This window comes from Canis lupus, chromosome 2 (genome assembly GCF_048164855.1).
Source record: "Canis lupus baileyi chromosome 2, mCanLup2.hap1, whole genome shotgun sequence".
Lineage (NCBI taxonomy): Eukaryota > Metazoa > Chordata > Mammalia > Carnivora > Canidae > Canis > Canis lupus.
Window position 1 is genome coordinate 58,185,508 of NC_132839.1, and position 26,771 is coordinate 58,212,278.

A 26,771-nucleotide genomic window follows, 5' to 3' on the forward strand; every position below is an offset into this window, starting at 1 on the left:
ACCCCACGCATCCTTGCCCACTCCAGAGGTAGAGGTGCGTCTACCCAGAGGCTGCCCTCTGTTCTCCTGAGACCTGCACGTTTGCTGTGTCCTCCTTCAGTCACTCCCAGATGAGCAGAGCGACATCTTCAGCTTCTGCCAACCTGAACGACAAGGAGACAGGACAGTGCTCCGGAGGACGCTGGTCCCCACATGGGCAGCAGCCAGGTGGCCTGTTAGTATGGGGCTCGGCAAGGTGCCGCTGAGAAGGGCAATGTTAATCCTGTCTTCCTGCACACACATCCGTCTCCCCCAGAGGCCCCCCTCAGTGGGCTTGGGGGATGCACCCCTCGAATGAGGGGAAACCCTCTATCCTTGGAATCTTCATCAGGGCCGCCCATCCCAGGCAGTCTCTGGCCTTCTGCTCCCTAGTCTGGAGGTGGGTAAGGGGGCCTGAACAGCTCTCTCCAGGAGTCCTTCAGTGACAACTCAGGCAGCCCTTGCTCAGAATGTGGGTAACTGTTACTGGTTGCCCCCAACAAGCCCCTCTGCACAGACAGGTCCTTATAAGAGGCACCTGCACTTACAACTCCATCACATTCCCATGACCACAGTCATGGGCTCTGTGGGTTCATTATGCTGCTTGGGGGGGGGGTCCCCACAGGAAATCGTCCTTGCCTGATGGAGCACCCAGATGAGAGTTTGGATAAAAAAAGAAATGCTTAGCCCAATTCTCTTTTTTTTTTTTTTTTTTTTTTATTTTAATCGGTGGGAGGTGGTAATAACCATGCTATGGATAAGGCAAGGAGCATCCTGATGTCCCAGAGGCGGCAGCCAGGCCAGGAATGTACTTAGGGCCCGTGCCTCAGGGGAGGGGAGGCAGGTGAATGTGGCAACGATGATTAACTTTCTACTTTAGGTTGTTGCTTTGCCATATTCCTGAGCCTTCAGCAAAACCTTGCCATGAGTTGACTTTCCTGTGTAGTTTGGGGCGATCCAGAAGGAAAGAAGCCGTGTTTCCCACTGAGGTCACCGTGTAGTGGTGAAAGGGGACAACTCTGTGAGGTGAGACAAGGGAGACCCCAAGTGGAGGCCAGCCGTGCATGGAAGCAGCTGAGGCTCACGAGTGTGCATGTGTGTGTGTGTGCACGTGTGTGTTGTGGGCATGTGAAGTGCATACGTGAGCAGGCTCGGCAGTGAGGAGGGGCGCTGATTTTCTCCCCATTGCAGGAGTCTACACAGACCCATTCACTAAGAGAAGAGGTGATGCCCAGACAACTGGAGGCACCCAAGCAGTCAACGTTTGTTGTGTAGTGGTCAGCAAATTATTTGATTTCATGCCCTTGGAGGGATCTGAAGGCCTTTGATTTTCAGCAAGGGAAACAAGTGCTACCACAGGCACCCCTTGTCGATGGTGCTTCGAAGATACTGTGTATTTTTTAGAAACGCTGCATTGAGCGGTCTGCTGGCGCCAGCTTTCCAGCTTTTGCTAGAGTAATTCTTGCCATTCCTCAGACTTGCTCATCATCATTATATGTGTCGCAGCAATCCGTGATCAGTCATGATCACTCCCTGAAAGCTCAGAGGATGGCTCGCATTCTTAGCAATATGGTATTTTATTTTATTATTATTATTTTTTTAATATTTAATTTTTATTTATTTATGATAGTCACAGAGCGAGAGAGAGAGAGAGAGGCAGAGACACAGGCAGAGGGAGAAGCAGGCTCCATGCACCGGGAGCCTGATGTGGGATTCGATCCCGGGTCTCCAGGATCGCGCCCTGGGCCAAAGGCAGGCGCCAAACCGCCGCGCCACCCAGGGATCCCGCAATATGGTATTTTAAAATTAAGATGTGTACATTGGCTTCTTTGGACATAAGGCTATTGCCTATTGACAGACTACAGTGTGGTGTGACCGTAACGTTTCTATGTGCCGGAAATCCAAATTTCACTTGATTTGCTTTATGGCGACACTCTCTGTGGTGTGTGGTCTGGAGCCGAGGTGTGCAGGCGGATTTGCCCCCTCCCCCAGGAGAGAGGGGTCCACCCCCGCCTCACTTCCCACTCCTTCCTCCGCCCCTGGGGGAGGGGAGCTCCGAGTGGGGTCAGAGGGCAGCTGGGCCTGCTTATGCCTTCATGCAACACTCAGTGCAGCATTTACAGAGCATGACTCTGCCCGCTGTGGGAAGTGGTCCTGCCCGGAGGATGGCAGGGTGTGTGCTGTGATGGTGCTGGGCCCTGGGTCCCCAGGAAGGAAGGAGGGAGAAAGAGGGAAGGATGTGCCCAGTACAGGGAAAGGTCACACATCACACTGCAGAGGCACTAAGTGCCTTGGGTAAGTGATAAGTGAGGAGACTTCTGTGTGCGGGTGGTGGGGGACAGTCTGGGGACAAGGAAGCAGTGGGGGTGAAGAGGCCGAGGTCCAGGTTGCCTGGCGGCCCAGCCAAGTCTGTCCCGTGGACATGGGGACAGAATTCCCGAATCGTGCTTCCGACTCCACGCCATTGCATTTTAAGCAGATGATCTGACCTCTGACCTCTCAAGGCCACTGCATGGTATCTCTGAGTGGACACCTGTGTCCTACCCCCATGTGTGAAGGGACGAGCCCTCCATCACTTCCTGCCATGTCTCCCCTGTGTTTGCTTCCGTGCCCCGCGAGCCCTGTTCCCATCGGGAGCATTCTTTCTTCCTGCCCGTGTTCAAGCCTGGCTCCTGGCACGCAGGGGCTTGGGCCGCTCACTCTACACCTGACTCCTGGACAGGGACTTCCCTGTGGGCATCAGTGAAGGAGCAAATGTGGGTCCCCGGATCCCTGCCTGTCTCTGCGCGGCCCATCTGCTGCCCCCTCTGCTCCTTGTGGCCCAGCCCGGTGCCCTCACCCTCCCCAGGCGCCGTTTCTGTGTCACTGAACCACACCCCGTGTACTGTTTTAAGCAGGGAGACTGCTGGCAGCAAGGTCACCAGGGACCACCCCCACCCCCCATCAGCAAACCCGGTGGTTCCCAAAGCCTGCGCATCTGGCCCACCCCGTCCCGGCCTCCCCCTCATGCTGACCCCCGATCTGTGCCCTGCCGTCCTCAAGCCTGCACCTCTGCTAACTTTCCCTCTGCCCAGGCGGGAGGCCGGTCCCTCGTTGGCCCCTAACTCCCGGGCTGCCTTCAGCCTTGGTCCGCTCACTGGGCCCTGGACACTCCTGGTGAGGATGGTTCCCTGCCCTCAGGCCCTGGCCCGCCGCTCCTTGCTGTGGGACTGTGTGCTCCCTGTGTGCAGAGCACGTGCTCAGAAACACTGTTTGCACGAGTGTACAGATGTGATCTCCTCCACGTGGAGCTCCTTGAGGGCGGGCGGCGTGTATCTGCCACAGCCGCTAACGTAGGAGGTCCAAGCTGGCCTGCCGGACCGGAGTATTGACAGCTCAGAACCACAATGTGGTGCCAGCCCCTCGGGTGCACAAGCGCACAGTCACATGCACGCACGCATTCGCACGCACACACATTCACAGACATGCACAGGCACATTAACACACACATTCACAGGCGCACAAATTCACATGCACACATGCACACACATTAGGGTCAGAAACGTAAAACGTCCAGTAGGAGCCCCGAGAGCTCTCCCCAAACCCCCAGAAGGCCCTTTCATGACAATGGAAATGTTGTACATCTGCGCCATCCACTATGGCAGCCGCCAGCCACCAGGGCTGCCGAGCACTTCATGCCTGGCTAGTGCCACCTAGGAACTGAATTTTTAATCCTAATTAATTTTAATTAAACTTAGGTAGCTGCGTGTGGCTGGCGGCTGCCTACCGGGTGGCGCTGCTCTAGAACACTCCCTGGTCACCCCATTTCAGGCTCTACATCTCACCTCCTCCTCCCACACCCCGTGAACTCCTCCCAGCACAGCTGAGGGGCCCGCTCGAGGCTGGGTCTGCACCATCCTGTCTGGCAACTTGGTTCGGACCTATCTCTCCACCTCCATGCTGGCCTCAGACATCGTGTTTGGCCTCTGAAAGGAAGAGATAGTCCTGCTTCTACCCAAGACCCTGTTGGCTCCTCCTGGCTTCCCCAGGGGGGATGGTGCTGCCCTGATGGGTTGCTGGCGGCTGGGGAGCATGCAGGACAGGGCACATCCTGGGCACGGCATGGCCAGTCACGTGAATGAATGACATCTTCTTGCTGGGGACCAGCTGCCCCAGCTCTTATGAGCACCCCTGTGGGGCAGGGCAAGGTAGGGCTTTGGCATATAATAATTCTTGGAAGTGAGAGAGGCGCTCAGGTGGATTCCATCAATCCTGTTTTCCTTACATACCTTGCTTAAAATGAGGGCCGCGTTAAAGGAAAATAAAACAGGCAGGCAGGAGAATGAGATCCTTTGTATGTTTACTATGGTACAGCAAGATTTTCCAAACCAGAGTCAGCGTCCTCTGCTGCCCGCAGGAGGCTCTGGGTACACTCCCCACACGCGACACTTAGGACAATTCTTCATTTCTCTGACAATAACTTCTCCAAGTGCATATATAATAAATAAATAGAAAATACATCTTTGCTCGTGGTGGCACCTATAAGAAACGTTTACATACAAAACACACTATACATCAAATTTTCCGAAAAAGGACCCGCTATTTCGGCAACAGGAAAGAGACAAGCATTTCATAGGAGTGTCGTTGACCCTAGAGAAGTGTCGTTTCCCTAACTCATGTTAACACTGATGGACAGAAAGAACCATAGGAGCAATTTTCCAAACAACAAGACAATCTGCGCCACCAAGAACACGGGTGGCCACCGGCCAGGGTGGCGGAGAGAAAGTGAACATGCAGATCCTGTGCTGCTAGACACATGTACAACTCTGAGGATTTTCAGATAGATCATTTTTTTAAATTAACTGAACCAAAGACAGTCCACATTCCTGGCCACCCGAAGTGATCACATCCTAAGTGGTTCACAGTGTGAGACCCTTTGCATTGACAGAGTCTGAAAGCCCAACAGAACCGCAGGCGAGAACATGAGGTCAGCTCGGCTCCCCTCAGTGTGGCCACGCAGCTGCCCGCGAGAGGTCTGCCCGCGAGAGGGCCTGGGCAGCTGCTGCGCCCCCCACCCACCACCTCCTAGCCGCTGGGAGACCCGTGAAGTGTTGGCTCACCCTGTGGAGGGGACCTCTTGCCCAAGTGTCATGGGCGCAGCTGGGCACAGGGAGCCAAACTCTTTGAAGAAAGAGTTTGTGGTTGGTGCAGGAGAGGGGAAAACACAGCTCATTGTGCCCCCAGGTGACCCGGGGACCTCCACTGAGAGCTGGAGCTTTCTTCCTCCCCCAAGCTCTGCGAGCTCCCTGCAGGGTGGGTGAAGCAGAGGCGGGGTGGAAGCAGTAGCTGGAGGGCCGCCCCCCCGCCCCCACCCCAGCAGCTGCACAGGGTCACTGGCAGCAAAGCGATCAGCCCCGCGCTGTCCCCTGGGCCAGCTCCAGTGGAAGGGCCAAGGCTGCTGCGCCCTCGTGGGACAGCAGGTGTTTGAGCAGGAGGGCGCCCGTGTGCACAGAAGGCCAGGAGAGAAACAGTCATAAGCCAGTTGTATCTATTATCAGGGTTTCCCTTCCAGGAAGCCTGTCCCCTGGAGATTGCTGGACACCCTGGGGCCTGTTGTCGAGGCGATGTGGGGTGGCAGCAGGTGTTGGGTGTGCGGCTGCCGGCCCGGCCTGGCCCTGTGGTTCTTCCCCAGGTCAGGGTCTCATGGGCCCCATCCATGATATGAGGATTTGGGACTAGGTCATCATTCAGGTTCTTTCCAACCCCGAAACCCCATGCTCCCTGAGGGCTGAGCCTGTTCCCGGGTCTCTGGAGGAGGAACACAGGAGGCCCCAATTAGGAGCTCACTTCTCTCCACTTGGCTCCACCTCCTCCTGGCTGGGGACTGGAGTGCTGGGCGCTGTGGGCCCTGCCCTCCCGTCCCCTGCACACGCGGCTGTGATGAGCAGGCCAGGAAGCAGCAGGCAGAGGGTGACCTTGCAGTCTCGGGCTTCGGCAGATGGGGGCAGGAAGGGCTGCCCGCTGAACTACCCTGCCCACCAAGATGCCCTGCCCTCCACCCCTGCAGGTCCATTCCTCCTCCTGCGTGGAGCTTCAGGACCCACCCAAGCTTTCGGGATCCTTCCCTCCAGGGGACCGGCTCTGTCTTCGTCTTCCCCCCTTCACATTCTCTACCTGGCATCGGAGAGCGCGTATACCTGACCACCCGTCCCGGCACCCTGCAGGCCCCTGACGCCAGGCCTTGCTTCCCACCTGCGCCCCGCCTGCCCCGGGGCACCTGGCGTCAGAGGCCTGGCCAGAAAGAACCTCCCCATCTACTGCTGGGTTCCATGTGCCGTACGAAAAGCCATAGATTTCTGGAATCTCACAATGGATAGAGTCTCTAGAAGTCACCTAGTTCTACCCCCGATCCGGGACCTGAAGTCTCCTTGAAAGGTGGAACCCCTCCAGAGGCAGGGCTCGCCTGTTCCCCAAAGGGAGCCCGTCCTGCCTTGGCAAGCTCTGTCCACCCACCAGCTCCAAACCCCATGAACATTGGTGCTCGCTTACAGGAGCAAAGATTTCCTGAAGACATCTCTCTTTTTCTGTATCCACCACCCTCAGGTATGTGCTGGGGAGCACAAGGATCTGCAAAAGGCCGGATCGGGGCTCCTGCCAGAGCAGACCCTGTTGCCAGCACAGCTCAGGTCTCCTCGTATGTCCCCCACATCCCCCATGGAAGAGGCACAGATAGGCGAGAAGCACCCAAAGGCTGTAGGAAAGAGGTTTCCAGCATAGGCAGCTCCGCCCCCGGGGGCTGCAGGTAGATACTCAAGTGGGGGCGGGGGCAGGCAGCACCAGGGGTCTCTGATGTCTGTCCCAGGCTGCTGCCAGAGCCCACCGGCAGCCCACTGTGGGGTGGCACCGGGTGGCAGGCCTCCTCACAGTTGCTTCTTCCTCACCACGGGGATGGGCACCACCTGGAAGATTTTGGCCTTGTAGTCCTCGGTGTCCAGAGTCACCCAGGTGGGCCGGAAACTCCCTTTGAAGCCCACGAATGCCATTGTCTCTGGAAAGCAGTGATGGGTCTCGTGAACAGAAGTCCCGAGAGAATGGCTACACCCCATCCCATCCCCCCGCCTCCATCACCAGGGAGACGGTGACAGTGGCCCCCCCTGGGAGAGCTCTGTGCCCGATACTGATGGTACCTGATGTCGTTTGCAAGGAGCACACAGGGTGTCACCTGAGCCTCAGGCCAGCAGCACCAGTGGCAGCGCTGCTTTACACGGGACACCTCTTGGGAGTGCCAGCCACCTTGGAGCCCAGCCCCCCTGCTCCTCTCTGGGTCTCCATCTGTTCAGGGTCCCCATCTGTCCTCCACAGGATGGCGCTGCTCTACAAGACCTCTCCCCAGCTCCTACATGCTGCGCCCTTAGGAGGACATCATCCAGGGGCACAGAGCGAATGGTGCCACCCCATCGGACGCCTGGACCCTCAGCCCCACGCAGTGGTCTCTATCTCGCATTCAGAGCTTAACCGTCTCCGGGGCATGGGGCTCTGTGTCCAGCCCAGCCTGGCAGGTCACACATGGGTCTCACCACCGGGAGAGCACCACTCGACTTAGGTCACTTGAGACCTAAGTTAGCTTTTGGCAATAGGGTCTTAATTGAAAAGACAGAGGCCCCCAGTGACTCCAGGACCCTGGCCCATGGGCCCCAGGAGGTGTATGTTCCCTCGCACCGCACCAGGCCCGAGGAACGGCACCAGACCTGGAGAAGACACTTCCTTCTCCTGGGGTTCTTATTTGACTCGTCTGAAGGGCCTTCCTGGCTCCTGAATTTTCTCCAAGAGCTGCCTGGAGGTAATGCCCCCTGTGATGGGCTCCTAGCTTTAGATGTTTCTCATAGTCAGGATGGCATGGCCGCCAAGACCCCTGGCTGGCTTTGGACTCGAAAAATTCGGATCCAAATTCTAATCTTGGGCGAGTTACTTAAGTGTCTAATTCCATCTGAAATGGAAATAAGACCACCGGGTGCCCTGGCCCCTCATGAATTAGAATGTGCTCAGCATGGGGCCAGGCTGCATACTGCACACGCGTGGACCATGGTGGGCATTAGTGTCTTCGGACTTGCTCACACTCCTCCCGGCCTCCCCAGGGATGCTCCCCCAATACAGCCTGCAGTGACAACAACATTTCTGGGCTGGCTGACTTCTTCCCTGTGGAGTTGGCACTGGGTTTTGTCACCAAAGTGCCGGGTGACCTTCGACAAGCCACATAGATTCTTCAGGCTTTTATTTTCTCCCAGGTACAGAGGGAAATGGGAGCCTTGCAGACTGTAGTGCACCACGCAGATGCTGGGCATCCACTGGGGCGTGGAGGATGAGGCAGGGCCCTGCCAGGCAGAGTAGCGGGACCTGGTCAGGCCAAGCCACTTCTCTGCGGATACTTTTGTTAATAAAACATGGGGGGCGGCCACTTGCTGAGCAGACAGGTGAACAGCTCTAGCACATTTCTTGCAGTGCCTGTGGCCACCTCTAGAGAGGACGCTGCCGTGTAGGCCTAGCAAGCAGGTGGCATCTGGCCCGTGCATCCCAGAAGACCAACACACTTGTGCTGTGGATTCGGAGGTTTGGTGGAAACCAAGGGGTAGCAGCAACCCCCACACCAGGCATCTGGGCCCACCATTAGTGTAGACAGCTCAGTGTAGCCCCACCCCGCTCTATACCACTTACCTTTCAACCTGAGGATCTTCTCGGCACCGAGGTTCTCCAGCACTCTGGTCCACGGGCCCCGGGAGGTGTATCTTCCCTTAGACACCACCAGTACTATGGAGCTGAACCAGAGGAGGGGACGTTAGAGGCGACACCAGAGGAGGGACAGTTGGCATTGTCCACAGGCCCCACCAGGCATTCAGGCAAGGGCAGCTTATGCCCTGCACCCAGCTGCCGGCTCTTTCCCACGCTGACCAGCATCCTGAACACCCCTCCCTGCCTCCTGCCATAGCCGGTGCCCATGGCCTCTCCTGCCTATGCTCAGCTGGCTCACTGCCCATCCATGTCAGTCCCCAGAGAGGACCGAGTAGGTGTGCTCTGCAGGGCTGGGCACACGGAGGAGGGACTTCAGCTTGCATTTATTCACATGAAAGTCCTCAGCCCGTTTGGTTAGGACTGGATAGATACGTGGCAGGAGAGAAGGCCACAACATGAGGTCACCATGTGCTCCAGGGAGGGTTGACCTCTGCAATCATGTCCCTTTCCTCTCCTCAGGCCAGACAGCACAACCACTCGGTTTGCAGATGGTGAGATTGGGGAAAGTTTAGTGAGTGTCGGGAGAGGACGTGCCCAAGGGAAACCATGCTCGAGGGTGGGGGGCAGAGGCCCAGGGCGATGGCTGCACCCAGCCTGGCAGTCCTGACTCGCAAAAGCCCAGCTCTGGAACGAGGTGGCTCTTCTCCCCTGCCTTGGTCGTGTTCAGGCCAGTGTTGGGAACACAGGCTCGTGGCAGCCGACTCAGCATGCCGGGCCAGACAGGAGGAAGCAAGAACCTCCCCCCAGGAGTAGAAGCCCTGGGGCTTCCAGTTCACATCTCAAAGGAATCCCATAACCACAGACCACAGTCCAGACATGGAAAAACGGACAGGATTCCGGAACCCACTGTCACCTCCATTTGTGTCCCATTGGGAGCACAACATTCCTCAAATGCAATGGGCTTGTTAGCTCTTACAACAGCTGGGAAGGGAGCTGGGGCTATTTAGGCTCTCGGGGAGGCTGGGGAGGAGGCCCATGGGGTGGTGGGGTAAAGCCCATTAGGAAGACGGAGTCTTACAAACACATCCTCAGCACTGGATTTGGGTTACTAGGAGGCTGTTTCGTCATTGTTCCAGCTCAGAGCAAAGGCTCAAGTCTTTCCTACTGGGGTGACCCCAAACAAAGGTCATGCCCTCCAGACAGGGATCTGGGTCAGCTCACAGGAGTGGGACACAGAGACAGCCTTCCTTATGTGTCCCAGCATCCTGATGGCACCAGAAGCTTACACTCTGTAGGTGTCCCTGTCTGCCTGGTGTGGGACTGTCCCGGCCTCTGCACCTATCAGCAGGGAGGTGGCCACTCTGACAAGGCATCCTTGATATTCTTGGGACCCCAGGGCCAGTGGCGACCGATGGATAGGATGGAAGGGGAGGGCAGGCCTGGGTGACAGTGGGTTAGGACCTGCCCTGCCCTGTTCCTTGCTCCTTTACAGGTGGTCAGAGAGGGGTCTGCGGGTCTTCCCAGTTGCTGACCCTGTGCTAGCTAACAGCAGGTTTTTGGTGAGGGTTTCTCCTGCCGAGGCGCACAGGGCTGCTGCCTGGGCCAAGAGAAGCCCTTGTTGCTGGGGGGTGGTCCCCATGCCTCTGTCCCTGTCCCAAACAGAGTGGCTCTGAGTTTTCCCTTCTTGTTCTGGGCTTCTGCAACCTGTTTCATTTCAAGAAGAGATCCTCTTCTTGCAGACCAAAAAAGGCATGAACACTACAGATCTAAAGATGAAAAATGTGCTTTCCCCAAATCAGTAAATCTGATCTTTCTGCACGAATCCACATGTGAATGTGCAACGCTAAAGAAGCTTCTGGTGGGGGAATGATGTAGACACTAAGTGTGTGTCAGCAGAACCCCGGCTCTCTGGACTCTGACGGTGTCCCGTGCATGTCCTGCCCATCGCACACCCAGTGTCAGTGAAGCACATTTGTTGTCACCCGTAAATGTTCCCTAAGCACCTATGACATGGCAGGAGCCACATAAGCAATTTACTCAGACATCCTATGGTGCCAGGTCCTGGCTCTTGGGTGAAGTCTACACCCAGTTAGAAATGCAAAGAAGTCAGAAATGCAAATCTGAGTTAGACGCGGCTCCCACATCAAGAAGCACATGCCCCGGATCTGGGGGTAGCCGTGTCCCCAGTCCTAAAGCTAGTGCTTTAGTAGAGACAGAGCTCTCTGGTTGCGTTGTAAGAGACCTCACCAGAGACGTGCATGTGTGTCAGACTGGGAAGGGGCTGGGGTTCCCAAGGATTTCTAGGAGAGGGTGAAGGAGGTCACAGGTCAGAATCCAAGCCAGCGGCTGGCAGGGAGGCGGCATCTGATTGGGGGGGCGGAGGGGCCCGCCTGGTAGGAGGCTGAGCCAGTGATGCCGGTACCGGAGGGGCTGGCGGGGCAACCGCAGAAAGGCCGGCAGGAGGGCGGGTGGGCAGGTCGGGTGACCAGGACAAAAAGGGGAGAAATGAAGGGGGTGTCAAGCAGGACACCCAGACTCCAGCAGCCGTCAGCAGGGATGGCGCTGATGAACCAAACCAGAGCCAGCAGGAGGAGGCGCTGGCCCGGGAGGTTAAGATTCCGTCCTACAGGAGACATCCAGATGGCCGTGTCCAGGGAGCAGTCGGACAGGGACGTCCGGCGCTGGGGAGAGGTCTGGGCTGGAGGTACTCAAAAGCCACCAGCGTTTGGATGGAATTGAGAGCGTGGGAGGGGTGAGATCATGCTGGGAAAGTATGTCGTGGCCTAGGAAGAGGGCCAGGGCAGGCTTCCTACTTGTAAGGGGCAGACTGGCCGCCTCGGCCTGACCTACATTCAGCACGGCAGGTCCCCATGGAGACTCCCTCAGCTTCCCTATGCCGGACAGGAACGGGGAGGGGGCCTCGCTGGGGGCCTGTCGTGCCACTGGCCAGCGCTGGAAGTGGGGGCACAGACTCACTTGTCAGGGATGGCTGCCACATGCTGGAACAGCTGCCACGGGATGCCCTGCAGAATGGTGTTCCGGAAGTTGGTGTAGCTCAGCACGTGGCCTTGGCTGCCATCTATCACCACCATCTGGATGCCGTCTTCTGTGCTGGGGTACTTGTTCCCATCCACCTGCAGGCCAAGAGCAGCACAGCTGTGAGGTGGGGTCTCCTGTTTGGTGGTTCCCATGTGGCCCCGAGGACAGTGTGCCTACTCAGCTGTTCCAAGCGTAAAACCCTCTTAGATCAATTCTCCGTAGCCCTCGGAGTGGCCTGAATGATGTCCAATCGCTTAGAGACTGTGAAAGTGACCCTATGTGGACATAGGGTCTTTGCAGATGTAATTAAGGTAAAGACCTGGAGATGAGGTCATCTGGGATTGAGAGCGGACCCTAAACCCAATGATAGGTGTCCCTGTAAGACAAAAGAGGGGGTGGGGACTCCCACACCCTGGGAGAAGGGATGTCCACAAGCCAGGGGCATCAGGGACTGTGGGCGGCCAGCAGAGGCCACAGAGGCTCAGGGCAGACGCTCCCCCGGAGCCTCCAGAAGGAGCCAACCCTGCTAACTCCCCGATGTTGGACTTGTGTCCTCCAGAATGATGAGAGAAGACATTTCTGTTGTTTGGAGCCACCTGGTCTGTGGTCACTATGACAACAGCTCTAGGAGACTAAGGCCACCTTGAAGTCAGCCCCCCAGTAACTCCGCAGGGGCCAGAGTCGCTCACTTCAATGTATGCGAGGTCACTCGTGAGGTGAAAGAAGCGCTGCTTGCAACTTTCCATCTTCACCTCCAAGAAGTGGTCTTTTGTCTTCTGGAAAATAAATAAAGCCGGGTACGGTCGTTGGATTTGGGGAGCCAAGAACACGGCTCGAAGGGCGCTGCCCCCTCATCTCTTGGTACCAGTTGGAGGGCCGAGCACATGCCCAGAGAGGACCCTAGCTGGGTCCGGGCCCAGTTACAGATGAAGTCCCCCCTCCCCGGCCACTCACCAGCTGCGCACCAAGGAGCTTCTTGGGCATGGGCACATCCACGACAGCCCTCTCCGCGAACTTGGGGTAGGCGGTGGCCGAGCAGTCGCTGACGCCCGAGTTCTGTGGGATCAGAGCCTTAATCCTGATTCTCTCGCAGCCTTTCACGGAGCAGAAGGCAAACCTCTCCCTCTCGTTCTGTGCTTTCAGCTTCAGGAACAGCAGCCTGCATGCAGGGAGCGCAGCAGATTGGCTTGGCATTCGGAGCCCTCCTCTTCTTCCTCCTTCCCCAGGGGCGCATCCCGCATCCCAAGCACAATGGCCATTAGACCCACACGCCCTGTCACAGGGTCGTGTGCAGCAGAGAAATAAAGGCACTGGGATAGGGGCTCCCTGGGTGGCTCAGCGATTGAGTGCCTGCTTTTGGCCCAGGGTGTGATCCTGGAGTCCTGGGATTGAATCCCACGTCAGGCTCCCAGCATGGAGCCTGCTTCTCCCCCACCTGTGTCTCTGCCTATCTCTCTCTCTCTCTGTCTATCATAAATAAATAAATAAATCTTTAAAAATAAAAATAAAAAAAATAAAGGCACTGGGATAAAAGCTAATCACACTACCAGGGATCCTTCCGTGAGCACATGCTCTGCACCATGCTATGCATTGGCTGTAAATTCACACATTATCTCATTTAATCATCAAACAATCCTGAGCAGTAGGCACTGTTACCATCCATATGTCCCAGATGGAGAAACCATGGCTCAGAGAAGCCAAGTGACTTGCCCCGGATCACACAGGCCAGTGACACTGCCCCTGGTCAGGAACTCACCACCAGGCTTCCACGCCATGCTCTTTCTGGACCGTAATTTATTGTCGCTTATGGAAAAGGACTATGCACTGCCCAGGGGGTGCAGGGCTCAGATGATGAGCTAGCCAAGCCACCAACGTGGGGCTTCTCACCATGCAGTTCTGAAGAGAGCCTTCAGGCTGATTCCCATGTCTGCAAAGTTAGCACATCTGATGCGGGCTGTCCCTGGGCACTGACCCTCAGCTGTGTCCACACTGCCCAGTGAGCCATGATACCATGACCCCACCCCACTCCACCCCCCACACATACATTGGATGTGCAGAGGGGCCCCAAGAACCAGGGAAGCCCAATGGTTGGGGCTTCTACGCAGGAAACAAGCGTCCTGTAACGCAGCTCAAGGCCCCTGAGTGTAAACGTGAACAGCATCATCACCACCAGGCACTGACTGTAGGGACGGAGGGCAGGCACCCCGGTCTGCTCCTCCGCACCCTGTGTCCCAGGGCTTGGGAGGTCTGCTGGGCATCCACAGTCACTCACAGTCCCTCTGGGGACGTCATCAGGAGCTCTGTGCTGCAGTGGCTCCTTCATCATCAGACTCCATTCCCTCTTCACCTGTGGCCATGTCTGCCTCGCAAATGGCTTAGAATTTGTGTGCGAAGAGGGGTGCTGTCTACAGACCCCCAGTCCCAGCATAGCCCTTATGCCTCTGACTTTCAAATTCTAATTTCTCTCTAATCAAACTGATAAAAATGTGTCTCAGGCGGGCGGGGGGGGGGGTGCACCTGTGAGGTATGTCCTTATCGTTGATTTTAAGACAAGAATGGAAAAATGTCTGGGACGCCTGGGTGGCTCAGTTGGTTGAGCATCTGACTTTTGGTTTCAGCTCAGGTCATGATCTGGGGGTCGTGAGATGGAGCCCCATGCTGGGCCCTGCACTCAGCATGGAGTTTGCTGGAGGTTCTCTCTCCCTCTCCCTCTGCCCCTGCTCTCACTCTCGCTCTCTCTCAAATAAATAACTAAATTTTGGGGAAAAAAAAAAAAAAAGAACGGGAAAAAGGCCGCCAAGCGACTTTCCCCTGACTCTCCAGGGTCTGGCTCTGGACGGCCTCGTCGCTTCAGAGATGTGTGGGCATTCCTGAGCTGTTACACTGACTGTCTCAGTGGGGAGGGGACCACATAGCTCCTTTATCTCCACAGCCAGACGCTCCATCCCTGTGATCGCTCCACTGAGCAGAACCTGGTTTAGCAGAAAGGTGAGGGCTTTGGGCACAGGCAGGCCTGGGTTCAACACCAGTTGTGCCCAGACTGTGCTGCGGCCCCCGGGCAGCCTGCCGCTGACCCCTCTTTCCCTTCTTCTCCCTCTAGACCAGCAACACCACCATCTGGTGTCGGATCCATTGGCTGGTGAGGATCAGAGGTAGTGCACTACGTTGTCTCCGTTCTAGGATTCACTGCTTTCACTTCTTTCCTGAAACAGGCCTATTCCCTACAACCCCCGAGCATGTTTAATGGAACGTTTACTTTATCCCCGAGCTTGGCAGCTTAGAAAATGTCATGGGTGGATGGCGCAGTCGGCCTTTGAATCGGAGCCCCTGGGAAAGCATTTATGCCAACGGCCAGTTACTAGGTGGGGGCTCAGGCCCTACTGGAAGGGTCCCAAGGCAAAGCAGGGCTGAGCTGCTTCCCTGCAGCCACGTGGGGGGCTCCTCACCCTGAGTTCTCATCCCAGTAGTAATGGCTCCTGCCCGGAAAGCTCTGCTCCACCTTGTCCATCTGTAAGGTCCGGGTGAAGATTCCTGTCTTGGATGTCTGCTTCAGCAGACGATTGTGAACGTCTGAGAGGATGGAAAAGGTGGTGCCTTGGGGGTAGCAGAGCCCCACTCGGATCCAGTCGTCCCTAAGGTCAGAAGTAGGGTCAGGTTACAAGCAAGGGCACCTGGGCCTCAGAGCGCTCAGGGCGTGCCTCGGAGAAAGACTGAGGAAACCTCCCCCAGATGGCACCTCCATTCCTGCGCCAGGGAAACACCTGCTGTTGTAACCATGGAGGTGCAAAGTGTGCGGGGCAGGGACAGGCTCACTGGGACGGTGGCCAGGCACCTCCTGGGCCTGCACTGGGTGCCCCACCCGGAGCAGAAAGACACACTCCCCCACCGGGTTGTTGTGACAGGGCCCGGGATCTGGAGAGTAGGGCTCAGCCCTCCTGGCCCGGCCCAGTCACAGGGCCTATACATCTCTGTGGGTGTCGTCTTCCATATCGGATACAGTCCGTCTCACAGGGAGACTGTGGCACGTTCACAGAAAGCACATGAGCATCTACGAGGCTCGTGGAGATGCCCTCAGTTCAGTGACTCAATCGGTCCCAGAGGCTCATTTCCTTCTGTAAAATGGTCCTAACAGTTGCCAGATACCTCTTGCTATACAATGAGGCCTTGTGAGGCCAGACCCTGAGTGAAATGTTGTCATGTCACCTCACCTGGTTGCACAGGGGTGACACTAGCCCCAGCTCCTAAACAGGGGCCCCCGTTGGAGTCAGATGTTGTGCCTGAAGTCAGCCGTGCCCAGAGCAGGGGGTCAGCCCAGGTCTCTGCTCCCTAACTAGGGGCGGCTATCAGCTCCTCCAGGGGTGTCCTTTTGTGGGGGCCCAGAGGAAGGTGACACCGTCTGGCCTGGGGTCCTGGGACTTCATGGTGACACATGATTACTGCAGCCGTGAGCTCCAGGAGCACGGCTGTCCCCAGGTCACACGCTTCCAGCCGGGCACCCACTCACTTGTTGAAGTTAATGAGCCAGATGGTGAGCTCGGCAGGGGCCGTCTGGTCCCAGTGGATGGTGTAGCCCTTCTGCAGAGTGACAACCGGCTGGTACTGCTGGTAGTGGGTGCTCCGGGTCAGGGCCCCCTCCAGGTAGAGAGGACGACTGGGGAAGTCATTCTTGATGATCTTCATCCGTAGGTTATTGGTCTTGTAGGCCTGAATGTATATCTTGTAGAACCCAAAATGGAAACACACCACAGGACCATTAGACGGAATTATTCCAAGAGCGTCTGGTTAACATCTGACTAGAGGCCCCACTTTCAAAGGAGCTTTCTCCTAGAGCCCTTTTAAGGATGCATGAACGAATGGCCAAATAAGGGGGCCTGTCTTTCGGGTGGCGAGTGCAGCCCAGGCCACACTGCAATCTGGCTAATACTTTTTCTGTGTCCTCAGAAAAAGGTCCCGTGCAGGACAGACCAGTGGAAACAGGGGAGGGGTCTGCTTCATAGTCACATGGCAAAGCCAGAACCACTGGGTACAGGAGGAGATGTGGAATGAGGAAAGGGCAGGGGGAGAAGTTGTGAATGCCGCTCCCCTCATCAGTGGCCTTCCTGCCTGTGTCTGAGAGACAGCCCTGCGGCCAGTCCCCATGTCACCAGGCCCTGCACGAATGGGTGGCATCTCATTTCAGAGAACACACTTTGAAAGCAAGACCATCAGTTCTTGGGTCCCAGGGACCCAAGAACCCAGCTGCTTTGGGCCAGCCTCGGTGTAAGACACGGTGTCCTGTATTCTCAAGGCGACATTTCCGCGGTGGCGGCCAGCATGCCAGTGTGACCGTGTGTACGTGGAGGGGGAGGCTACGCTGCCTACAAAACGGAAAGAGAAGCTTCAGCAGAGTGTGGGGCTGTCTGGAGAACCACAGGATCGAGGGAACATATGGACCCGTGGTGAGCTGTAATGGGAGGGGGGGACTGGGTTACCGACGAAGCAGGAGCCCGTTCCGGTAGCTGGACAAGCGCTAACCATCAGAGCTTTTCGACAAGACAAGCAGTGAGTGGAAAAGACGGGGTGGGAGGGAAGAGCCAGGTCAAGGCCCCAGGTCGGGGCCAGGAGGTGGGCCTGCGTGTGGACAGTGGGTCCGAGGGATTAGTCACCTTCTAATTCCTCGGGGCACGGTCCTGTCTATCAGTAAACTCTGAGCCCACCTCCCCGGTCACTCGGCGTTCCCCCCAGCATCCTGTATCACATTCCTCGCCCTGAGCATGCGGGCACTGGAGGAGCCACTCTGGATCCTTCCGTGGGCTCACCCTACCTGTCCCCAGGGCTCTCAGCAGGGCTGTTAAAGCCCCCAGCCTGAGAGGTGGGGGCTCAGTCTCCACTGGGTTTTCATGGCCTGATCTCCTTGTCAGCAGTCCCCTCCCCCCATTCTGGCCGCTCTTCGCTCTTCTCACCCCTTGCCTCTCTGAGTGGGCCACCCAACTCCTCGGGCCCACTATCCGGCCTCACCTTCCATCATGAAAACGCCTGGACTTCCTGCCCTGAGCACAGCCCTGTCTCCCCAGCGGCCCTCCTGCTCCCCCTGCACCTGTCTCTCCTGCTCCCCCTGCACCTGTCTCTTCTGCTCCACCCGCACCTGTCTCTCCTCCTGCTCCACCTGCACCTGTCTCTCCTCCTGCTCCACCCACACCTGTCTCTCCTCCTGCTCCACCCGCACCTGTCTCTCCTCCTGCTCCACTCACACCTGTCTCTCCTCCTGCTCCCCCTGCACCTGTCTCTCCTCCTGCTCCACCCGCACCTGTCTCTCCTCCTGCTCCACTCACACCTGTCTTTCCTCCTGCTCCACCTGCACCTGTCTCTTCTGCTCCACCTACATCTCTCTCCTCCTGCTCCACCTGCACCAGTCCCTCCTCCTGCTCCACCTGCACCTGTCTCTCCTCCTGTTCCACCTGTACCTGTCCCTCCTCCTGCTCCACCCACACCTGTCTTTCCTTCTGCTCCACCTGCACCTGTCCCTCCTACTGTTCCACCTGCACCTATCTCTCCTGCTCCACCTGCACCTGTCCCTCCTACTGCTCCACCTGCACCAGTCTCTCCAGCACTTTGGCTTCTGTGTGCCCACCTGGCTCCAGGCCCTTTCTCCTCTCTGGCACTGCCTCCTCCTCCCATCTCTCCATGACACCAGACCTCCTGCTAGCTCCTGTCTCAACCCCCACCACCCCATTCCTAATGCCCACATGCCTGCCCCGTGGTGGTCCTGAGGTCAACTTCACTCATGTGTCCTGCCCCCTCCAGGCCCACCAGGGCTCCCTGTGCTCCCTCTACCTGAACACCTTTATTCCCTTGGTTGTGTCCCTTCTTATTTATTCACCATTCAACCACATAGCAACCAATGATAACCTCATAATAGCTAACTCATACTTTTGGTTCTACCATGTTCCAGATGCTGTTCCATACAATAGCCACTGGCCACACATGGCCACTGAGCCCTAGACATGTGACCAGTGTGGCTGAGGACCTGTATTTAAAATTTTATTTTAGTTAATTTAAATTTCAAATCACAACCAGTGTATAAGTCTCCCACTACACTCGACTTTGTCATTTTGGTAGGGCTCGCTTTCATTTTGCTGAAAATTTACATCCGAATGGACTGGGTTCTAAGCCCAAAACAGGTTGTGGGTTTTGAAGACTTAGAACAGGAAGACAAAGATAAAGATGAAAAGTGCCTTGCTCATGGCTTTTATATGTTGATTACATGTTGAGATGATAGTTATTTTGAGTATCCTGTTAAAATATATTAAGTATTATTAAAGTTAATTCCCCATTTCTTTCTCCTTTTTGACATGGCTTCTAGAAGATCTAAGGCCACATATATGGTTTGCACTTCATTTCTGGTGGATGTGGCTGGGGGAGCCCTTCATATCCATATATGAAATCACATCCACAGCTCATTAAGCAGATTCAACTATTGTCCTGATTTCACAGATGAGGACACTGGGTCTCCCGGAGTTGCCCAGGGAGCCAGGTTCACATCTGCCCACATCCTCACGCTGACTTGAAGCACCAGAGCCTGACTTGAATGCAACGCTTGGACCTCGGAGTGCCCCCTTTCTAGGCATTCTGCTTTCTGCCTACAGTGCTTTCACTTTTGATTTTTTTGAAAATTCTACCGGGTGAGGAGGAAAAAGAAATATAGGAGAAGAAAGAAACTTTACTCTCTGCCTGACTCAGGGCTAGGCCTGCAGTGGGCACTTGGGCACACGCTCCTACTCATCTCAGGAGTCAGGGACTGGGGCAGCAGGGCTGCCTTGGCTTCCCCACCTGTGCGAAGCGTCCGCTGCAGATGGCCCCCCTCCAGTCGGGGACGTGGATGCAGTCGGGGTGCCGGACCAGCCAGTTGTCGTCCTTGGTGAGGTAGGACCCCGGGTACTCAGACACAGAGCCGTCGACATCATGAAACACCGATGTCTTATCCCCGTCCATGTCCAGCTGGTTGAACCAGGGCCCTGGTTCTCCGAAGAACACTCTGGAAGTAATCTAAACAGAGCCCAGGAAAGTGAATGAGGCTGGGCCAGAGGTGAAGGGAAACGGCGGCCGTCATCAGGCCAGAGAGAAGTTTCCGGTTTCCACTGACATTACATGCTGGCCAGAGCAAAGGCGCTCTCTGGCGCTGCAGGAGACCTTGCGGCTGACCTCACAGAGGGAGCCAGACAGACGGCCATGTGTTCACCGGCCTCCACTCTGGACCCAACACGTCCATCTGGCCTCTGCTCATAGGAGGCCTGGCTGCTGTGGGTGACTCCAGAGAGTGCTCTGACGTGCGGGCTCAGAGCCTGAGAGGAAGTGACGCAGGGGTGCACGCGCACGTGTGTAAGAGAGGGTGAGCATGTGTGTGTGCTGTTCTAGGAAGACAATGTTTCAGCACGAGCCATGGAGGTCTCTGTGGCCTCTCTCAGACCTCAGCGGCCTGGGTAAAGAAACAAAGAAACAGCGCTGGGCAGAGAGGCCAAGAGCAGGGCCAGAAGAGGACCAGAGGAGGAGGAAAGTTCTGGGAGATCCTAGCGCCCAGAGAATGGCCCAGGCCATCTAGTCCCGTCAAGCCTCACAGGGCAGCCCTATGCCTTGCCCTCCTCACCACCAGCTCCTCGCTGGTACCTGTCTGCGGCAGGGAGGACCCCGTTCATGGTGCTCTCAGGGAGACATGAGGCAGAGACTCTGTAGCAGAAGAAACTTTAGGATTTTAGATTAACTGTACCCACTCAAGGGGCCCTATCGTGAGACTCAGTAGGTCAAAGCCAAGGCCCTGGAAGGAGCAGTCTCGGGCCTTGAGTCTGGCAGGAGCTCCTGCCGAGGCTCTAGGGGGTGGAAGGGCAGCGTGAGGGCGAGTGGGCACTGACGCAGCTAGACCTGACCTGTGCAGCGACCTACACTTGTACTTTTCCAGTCTGGATGCAGACGGGCTGGGACATGGCCCAGCCTGTTCGGAGGAAGTTGTTCACTCCCTGTGGTAGTGGCAACGGCTCAAACTCCAGCCCTGGGGGACTTGTGAATCACCGGCCAAAGTCTGGACTGGCCGGGAGCCTGCCCCAGCGCCCCACTCACCGGGACATCCTCAAAGACAATGTTGGTCACGTTGTTGTGGGGGCAGCTCTGCCAAGCGTTGTTCAGCCGGAAGGCCAGGGCACTGGTGTGCCGGCCCTCCAGGGCTGCAAACTTGCGAAAAGTGCAGTTTTGGATGTTGATGGGGCCATCGTAGAACTGAATTCCTCGGATTGGAAAATTCCTATGGAGTCACAAGAGTCAGAGGTCAGACATGCCACCAAAGTGGTTTGCACCCTCCATGGGGGATGGAAACAGACTCTCTGGGTGAACCATTCTTGATCCCCACCTCTAGGAGCTCCTCACTGCAGGGCATTACTGATCCTTTCATTAGTTTGCTGAGAAAGCATTTAAAGATATTGTAAATAGCAGTAAATGTTTGCTAGATGACTTATTGGATGGATGGATGGATGGATGGATGGATGGATGGATGGATGGGATCGAAGGATAGATGGAAGGATGGATGGATGGGTGGATGGATGGATGGACAGAAAGAAAGATGGATGGATGAAAGAATGGGAGGATGGATGGAGGGATGGATGGAAGGGATGGAAGGATAGATGCAAGGATAGATGGATGGATGGATGGATGGATGGATGGAAGAACAGAAGGATGGAAGGATGGATGGAGGGATGGGTGGATGGAAGGATGGATGCAGGGATATGGATGGATGGATGGATGGATGGATGGAGAAATGGAAGGACGGATATCTTTTTCGTTGCTAGTTGGGGTTTTGGGGATTGTCCTCTATTGAAACATTTGCCCCATTTTTTCCATCCTGTGAAGTCATTGGGCAAATGCCATAAACATTGCTGCAGAATGCTAGTACTATGTCCTTTGGGAGATGGGAGCCATTAGTCATTATCGCCTTAGTCTCAGTGGCTGTAACAATGTAATCAGATTAAAACCCAGATGAGTTTCCTGTGAGTAAGCCTTTTGACTGCAAGTCTCTGGGGTCTGGAGAGAGGCAAGCAGGACAGAAAGGAAGGTGATAATGATGTGGGAAGATAACTGCATGTAACCTTCCAAGCATCCCCAGCAGAGAGGCAGGCCCGACTGGAAGGGCAAAGGTATGGGCTGCCAAAGAACCCCAGGAAGGTGCTGGGCTACAGGACTCAAGAAAAGGATGGAGAGGAGGCAGCACGCTCGGAGGTGGAGGTAGAAGGGACCGGAAACTGGGTCACTTGGCCCAGCAGAGGACAGGGGCTCAGAGATGCCCCTCATCTGCCTGGGACACCTGAGCAGGGCCTAGAAGGGGCTGGCTGGGCTTCCCAGTGGCCCCAAATCTAGGCTTGTACATTCTCCAAGTCCAGTTAGTATCTCTGCCTCTGGGCTGGGCCCCCTCCTTCCACAGCAGGCATAAGAGGAAAGGTAGAAAGAGGGGAACAATCACAGGAAAGGATCTGTCCCTGGGGAGAGGCCACACTCTGCGTCCCCTGTCTTCCACCTTGGGCTCCCCTGCCCAGACACGGTTCCCCAAGGAAAGCCCTGGTCACGCCAGTCTTGTCCTTTGCCTTCCGTAGACACCAAGGACTTCCTGTATTTCTCCATCTGCGTATGGAGTCTATTGGCATCAGCGCCCTGAACCCAGCACTCGTGGGGAGGTGCCTCTGTGTATTGTTCCATTTCAGACATTCTGGGGACAGCCCATTCTTACGAACTGTGTATGTAAAGGGTGTATTACTCTCCTTCCGAGAGTTCGGATGAGTAGCTCGTGACCAGGAGGGCACAGTCTCTGCTCACAAATGCAGTGCGAGGAACCTGCCTGGTTTGGCAGTATGGTCAGGCCTCCATAAACAAACTCCCCCCTGGAAGTCATCAGAATGTCCTGGCCCTGGGAGGCTGGTAGCCCTCAGCAAAGCAACCCCAAATATGCAGATGCAGAGTTGCTCATAAAAATGATCCAAAGGGAGAGGTACATCACTTAGGCCAGATAGAAACAAGAGCTTCCTGACAGCTTGTGCCAAAGGAGGCCATGATTCTGTCTGCGAAACCCTGGCCAGGCCCACATCCACTGCGGTGGAAGCCTCAGGCCCGGGCCTGCCCATAGAGGCAGGGATTATGTTTCCCTGGAGAAAGGGAAGCAGCTTAGGGAGAAAGAGGGGCCCTTAGCACCCAGAGAGCAGGGCCCCCGGCACTACTGGCTGCCTCGGGCCTTGCTGTCTGGCTTGGATTCATGTCTGAGCCGAATCACCATCAGATGGGGGAGACCTACCTTGCCCTGACCCACCCGAGGCTCTCCGACGAACTGACCTTGTCCCTTTGCTCTGTGAGCCAGTCACTCCCCCAGCTCCCCGCCCCTCCAACCACCTGGTTGTCCTCCCCCCTCTCTGCTTGAATTCTGCCTGCAGCAGAGAGCCCACAGCCCATGGGACGCCTGGGTGGCTCAGCGATTGAGCATCTGCCTTTGACTCAGGGCATGATCTTGGGGGTCCCAGGATCGAGTCCCACATCAAGCTTCCTGCATGGAGCCTGCTTCTCCCTCTGCCTGTGTCTCTGCTTCTCTCTGTGTGTCTCTCATAAATAAATAAAATTTTTTTTTTTTTTAAAGAGGGAGCCCATGGCACCTCAGGACAGCCCTACGGTTCTACTGATGAACAAGCCCGGCTGTCAGGAAATTCCTTCTGTGCTAGACTCCTTCGAACCCCTAGAGCCCACGGGGAATGCGTTTGGTCTTGTATGTGCCTGGAGGCCCTGAGAATGTGTGACAACACCTCCCGTGCTGCTCCCCTGAGTATGATGCCTTCTCTTGACTCAAGTTCCTCGTCTGCATGTGACATGGTATTGGGTGTTGTCACCTTCCTGGTTAGTCCCCTTTGGCCTGAGTCTATCTGTCCACCATCCTCAGAAATGGGGCAATGCTCCAAGCAGGTGCACTGAGGAGGAAATTCCACTGCTGCCACTCAGCTGAGGCCACAGAACAAGGAAACTGCCACGGGTGCAAACCTACTGGCCTATGGGGAGGGTCCGTCCACTGTGGTCCAGGCCGCCGGGGCCCCAGATCCTGTTGTCCATCATCTCCGTCCCCACGTTGCCACTCTCGCCAACAAATAGGCTGTTCTTTATCTCCTGCTTGGAGCCATCATCGTACGGGAAGGTCCCACCACTATAGGGAGAAGATGTCTGGCATGAGATGTCCTGAGCCAGCTTCCCACAGAAGGCCCAGTGCAATGACAGCTGTCCTTACCTGGCCAGGGTCAGGCCGATGCCATTGTCAGCAAACCTGGGGACGAGAGGACAGTCAGAGCCTGTTCTCATTTCATACTCAGGGACATCAAGGAGGGAAGGCCCTGCCCCATCCCCGGCATCACCCTGTGGACACTGCGTGGGGAAGGAGGCTTTGCCTAGCATGGGGTTTGCTGAGGGAGCTGCGTGCTCTCCTGCTCTGTACGGCGAGGTCCCTTCCCACACCGGGCCTGGTGCCTAGATGGCTCTCAGCGTTTGGCACCACACTGCATCAGCAGCATGCACGCTGAGCTCCGTGAGCTTCCTTCTGCAGCCAGTTCCCATTTGTGACTCCAGGGCTAGTGAGAGGTGGGATTGGGGAGTGGAGGGGGTGGTGGGGGACGTGGAGGGCCTCTCGGGGCCAGCACCAGGTCAAGGTGGGCCATGTGGATGCGAGTCCCCTGCCCCTTAGCCATGCCAGCTCCCATTTCAGCCCCAGGAAAGGGACAGACTCCAAGTTTCCCAGCGGTCAGGCAGGTGCCGGGAAGGGCAGGACCTACTGTCACGATGACGCTTTGGAGTCCGACAAGCTGCAATTTCAAACCCCAGTTCAACCACTTACTAGTTGTATGACCTTCTGGGAAGGTCACCAAACTCAGCCTCAGTTTATCATCTCCAAAACAGAGGTGATAATTTGAATCTTCGAGAAGCACAGTAACCAAGGCAACCAAGGATTCAGCACACAGCAGGTGCCCAGGACGTGCCGGCTTCTTCCTCCTTCCTTCCTTTCACTGACTGGCTCTGAGGCCTGAGCGAGCCTCACCAGGGACTACCCGATGACCCACACACCTGCATATGCTGTTTCTAGGGGGTTCGAGGGGTCACTGCCAGCTGCCATCCTGTGCCTCCACCTGGCGGGGACCAAGTCCACGTGCCTGCTTCCCCTGTCCTGCTCTCCTCTCCTCTGCGTGGGGGAGGCTTCACCCCCTCCTTGTGCCGACACCCCACAGCTCTCTCCTCACCGGCAGCTATCCAGCCACACGTCCCCGCCACGCAGCCAGGCCCCGTGGTCCTGGTTCTTGTAGGCGGTGAAATGTCTGATGATGGCCGGCTCCCGGGGCTTCAGCGGGTCGGCGTCCTGGTGAGGGCTGTATCTGGAACACACGGCAGGGAGGGCACAGGTGGCAGTGTCAGGGCCTCCCGAACTGATCCCCCTCCGGGTTGTGAGCATCCCTCTGTGGGCACAGTGCCTGGAAGACCCTGAGGAAGCAGCACCCGGCTCACGTAGCCTGGGCTCCGAAGCAAACTTTCTGAGCTCATCACGGAAGCAAGGGTCTCTCTCTCCAGGGCCCCGCACACGCAGGCTAGGACGCGTCACTGCTCTTGTTCATCACACCCCTGGGGAGACCACGCCCGGGCCGAGGCAGGTCATGGCACAGAGGGAAGTCTGGGCAGTGAGGCCCATAGCAGAGGGATGGGAAGGACAGTGAGCTGCTCAGCTCCCCATGGACCTGGAGACCCTCAACCTCATGCCTGTTCTGGGCTCCAGCTCTCTGGTTACAAAACAGAGCACTGAGTGTGGCCCTCGGGGGCATCCAGACCAGCAGCGTCCTCCGTCGGCATCATCATGGCACCAGGGCTGCTTGCCACGATGCTGGCCAAGCAACTGGCCTCTTTAAAGGGAGCTGGTTTATCCAACAACCCTGAGGGTTTGATAGCACCTTCTAAAAGTGGCCTTGGGCCTCCAGCCAGCTCTGTGCTAGCCTTTGAGGAAGGATCCAGGAACCTCTAGAGATTTCTATTTCCCTTCAGCTGCTGTAGCCTAAGACCTAATTCAGACTTTCCCCCGCTCAGATTTTCACCACGGTACCCTAGCAGCTGGCTCCCTCCCCAGGACGTAGAAAGTGCTCAATAGATATTTGATGACTGATGGACTGAATGAATGAATGAATGAGTGAGTGAATGAAGAGAATAGAGGTGGGTCAGTAGGTCAGCAGGGAGTCTGTGCATTCCTGAGGGCTAACTTACCTGGCAGAGATGATGGAGAGGAAGGGCCGCTTGTCCTTGGCAGAGGCCTCAGTAGTCTTGACTCCGTTGTCTATGATCATGCCAGCCTGCAGGGAGGGGACAGTCAGGGACACGGTCATTTCCACTTGCAGGCCCCAGGCACCTCCTCACGCCCAGCCTCACTGCATACCCTTACACGGTCCAATAAAACCAACTGTGCTGTCAGGACGCATTAACAGAGGTAAGGGGTCTGCAGTGAGGGAGGTGAGGAGACTGTATTGCTCTGCATGGCTCAGAGTGGATCTGGAATAAGGCCTCCTCTTGGAGATGTGCACGAGGAAGCTGATATCCGGAGGGTTACATGTCTCATTCAGGGCCATGCAGCTAGGTCGGCGCCCAGAACCTACCCTGCTCTGGGCAGGGATAAGCCCAGCTCAGACTCAAGGGTGATGGGCATATGTGCCTGGGAAATGTGTCTGTAGTGGCTTAGAGGAACTGCTGAACTAAGTCTGGTCTCCACCCTGGGGCAGGGGTCTGGGACCCTCCCACAGCCCTGCCCGGGGTCTGGTACGACTTGAGGACAGAAGCTCACATTCCTGCTTGGCTCTCAAGGTCTTTATGTGCTCAGCTCTGGGCGTGCGGGAGGTAGGGCCACAAACGGTGCCGCCCTATGAGGCCACCTTCGGTCTCCTGCCTCGTGGGGACCCTCTGCCTCCCAGAAAGACCTGTAACCAGGCTCCCCTCTCCAG

General features: G+C 56.4%; 1 protein-coding gene across 2 annotated transcripts in view; it reads right to left on the minus strand.

Moving 5' to 3' along the window:
• Window positions 1-4,340: 4,340 nt before the first annotated feature.
• Window positions 4,341-26,771, minus strand: part of CEMIP (cell migration inducing hyaluronidase 1) — a 138,987-nt gene continuing 116,556 nt past the window's right edge. For both annotated transcript variants that reach the window (XM_072801885.1, XM_072801881.1), the window contains exons 17-29: window positions 26,044-26,129; window positions 25,038-25,169; window positions 24,038-24,073; window positions 23,801-23,956; window positions 20,854-21,034; window positions 19,573-19,788; window positions 16,268-16,479; window positions 15,210-15,395; window positions 12,718-12,922; window positions 12,453-12,539; window positions 11,701-11,858; window positions 8,710-8,810; window positions 4,341-7,045 (exon numbers count right to left, since the gene is read on the minus strand). In XM_072801885.1, the coding sequence (XP_072657986.1) occupies window positions 6,918-7,045; window positions 8,710-8,810; window positions 11,701-11,858; window positions 12,453-12,539; window positions 12,718-12,922; window positions 15,210-15,395; window positions 16,268-16,479; window positions 19,573-19,788; window positions 20,854-21,034; window positions 23,801-23,956; window positions 24,038-24,073; window positions 25,038-25,169; window positions 26,044-26,129 (1,884 nt within the window). In that variant the 3' untranslated portion in view covers window positions 4,341-6,917. The remainder of the gene's footprint in view (window positions 7,046-8,709; window positions 8,811-11,700; window positions 11,859-12,452; window positions 12,540-12,717; window positions 12,923-15,209; window positions 15,396-16,267; window positions 16,480-19,572; window positions 19,789-20,853; window positions 21,035-23,800; window positions 23,957-24,037; window positions 24,074-25,037; window positions 25,170-26,043; window positions 26,130-26,771) is intronic.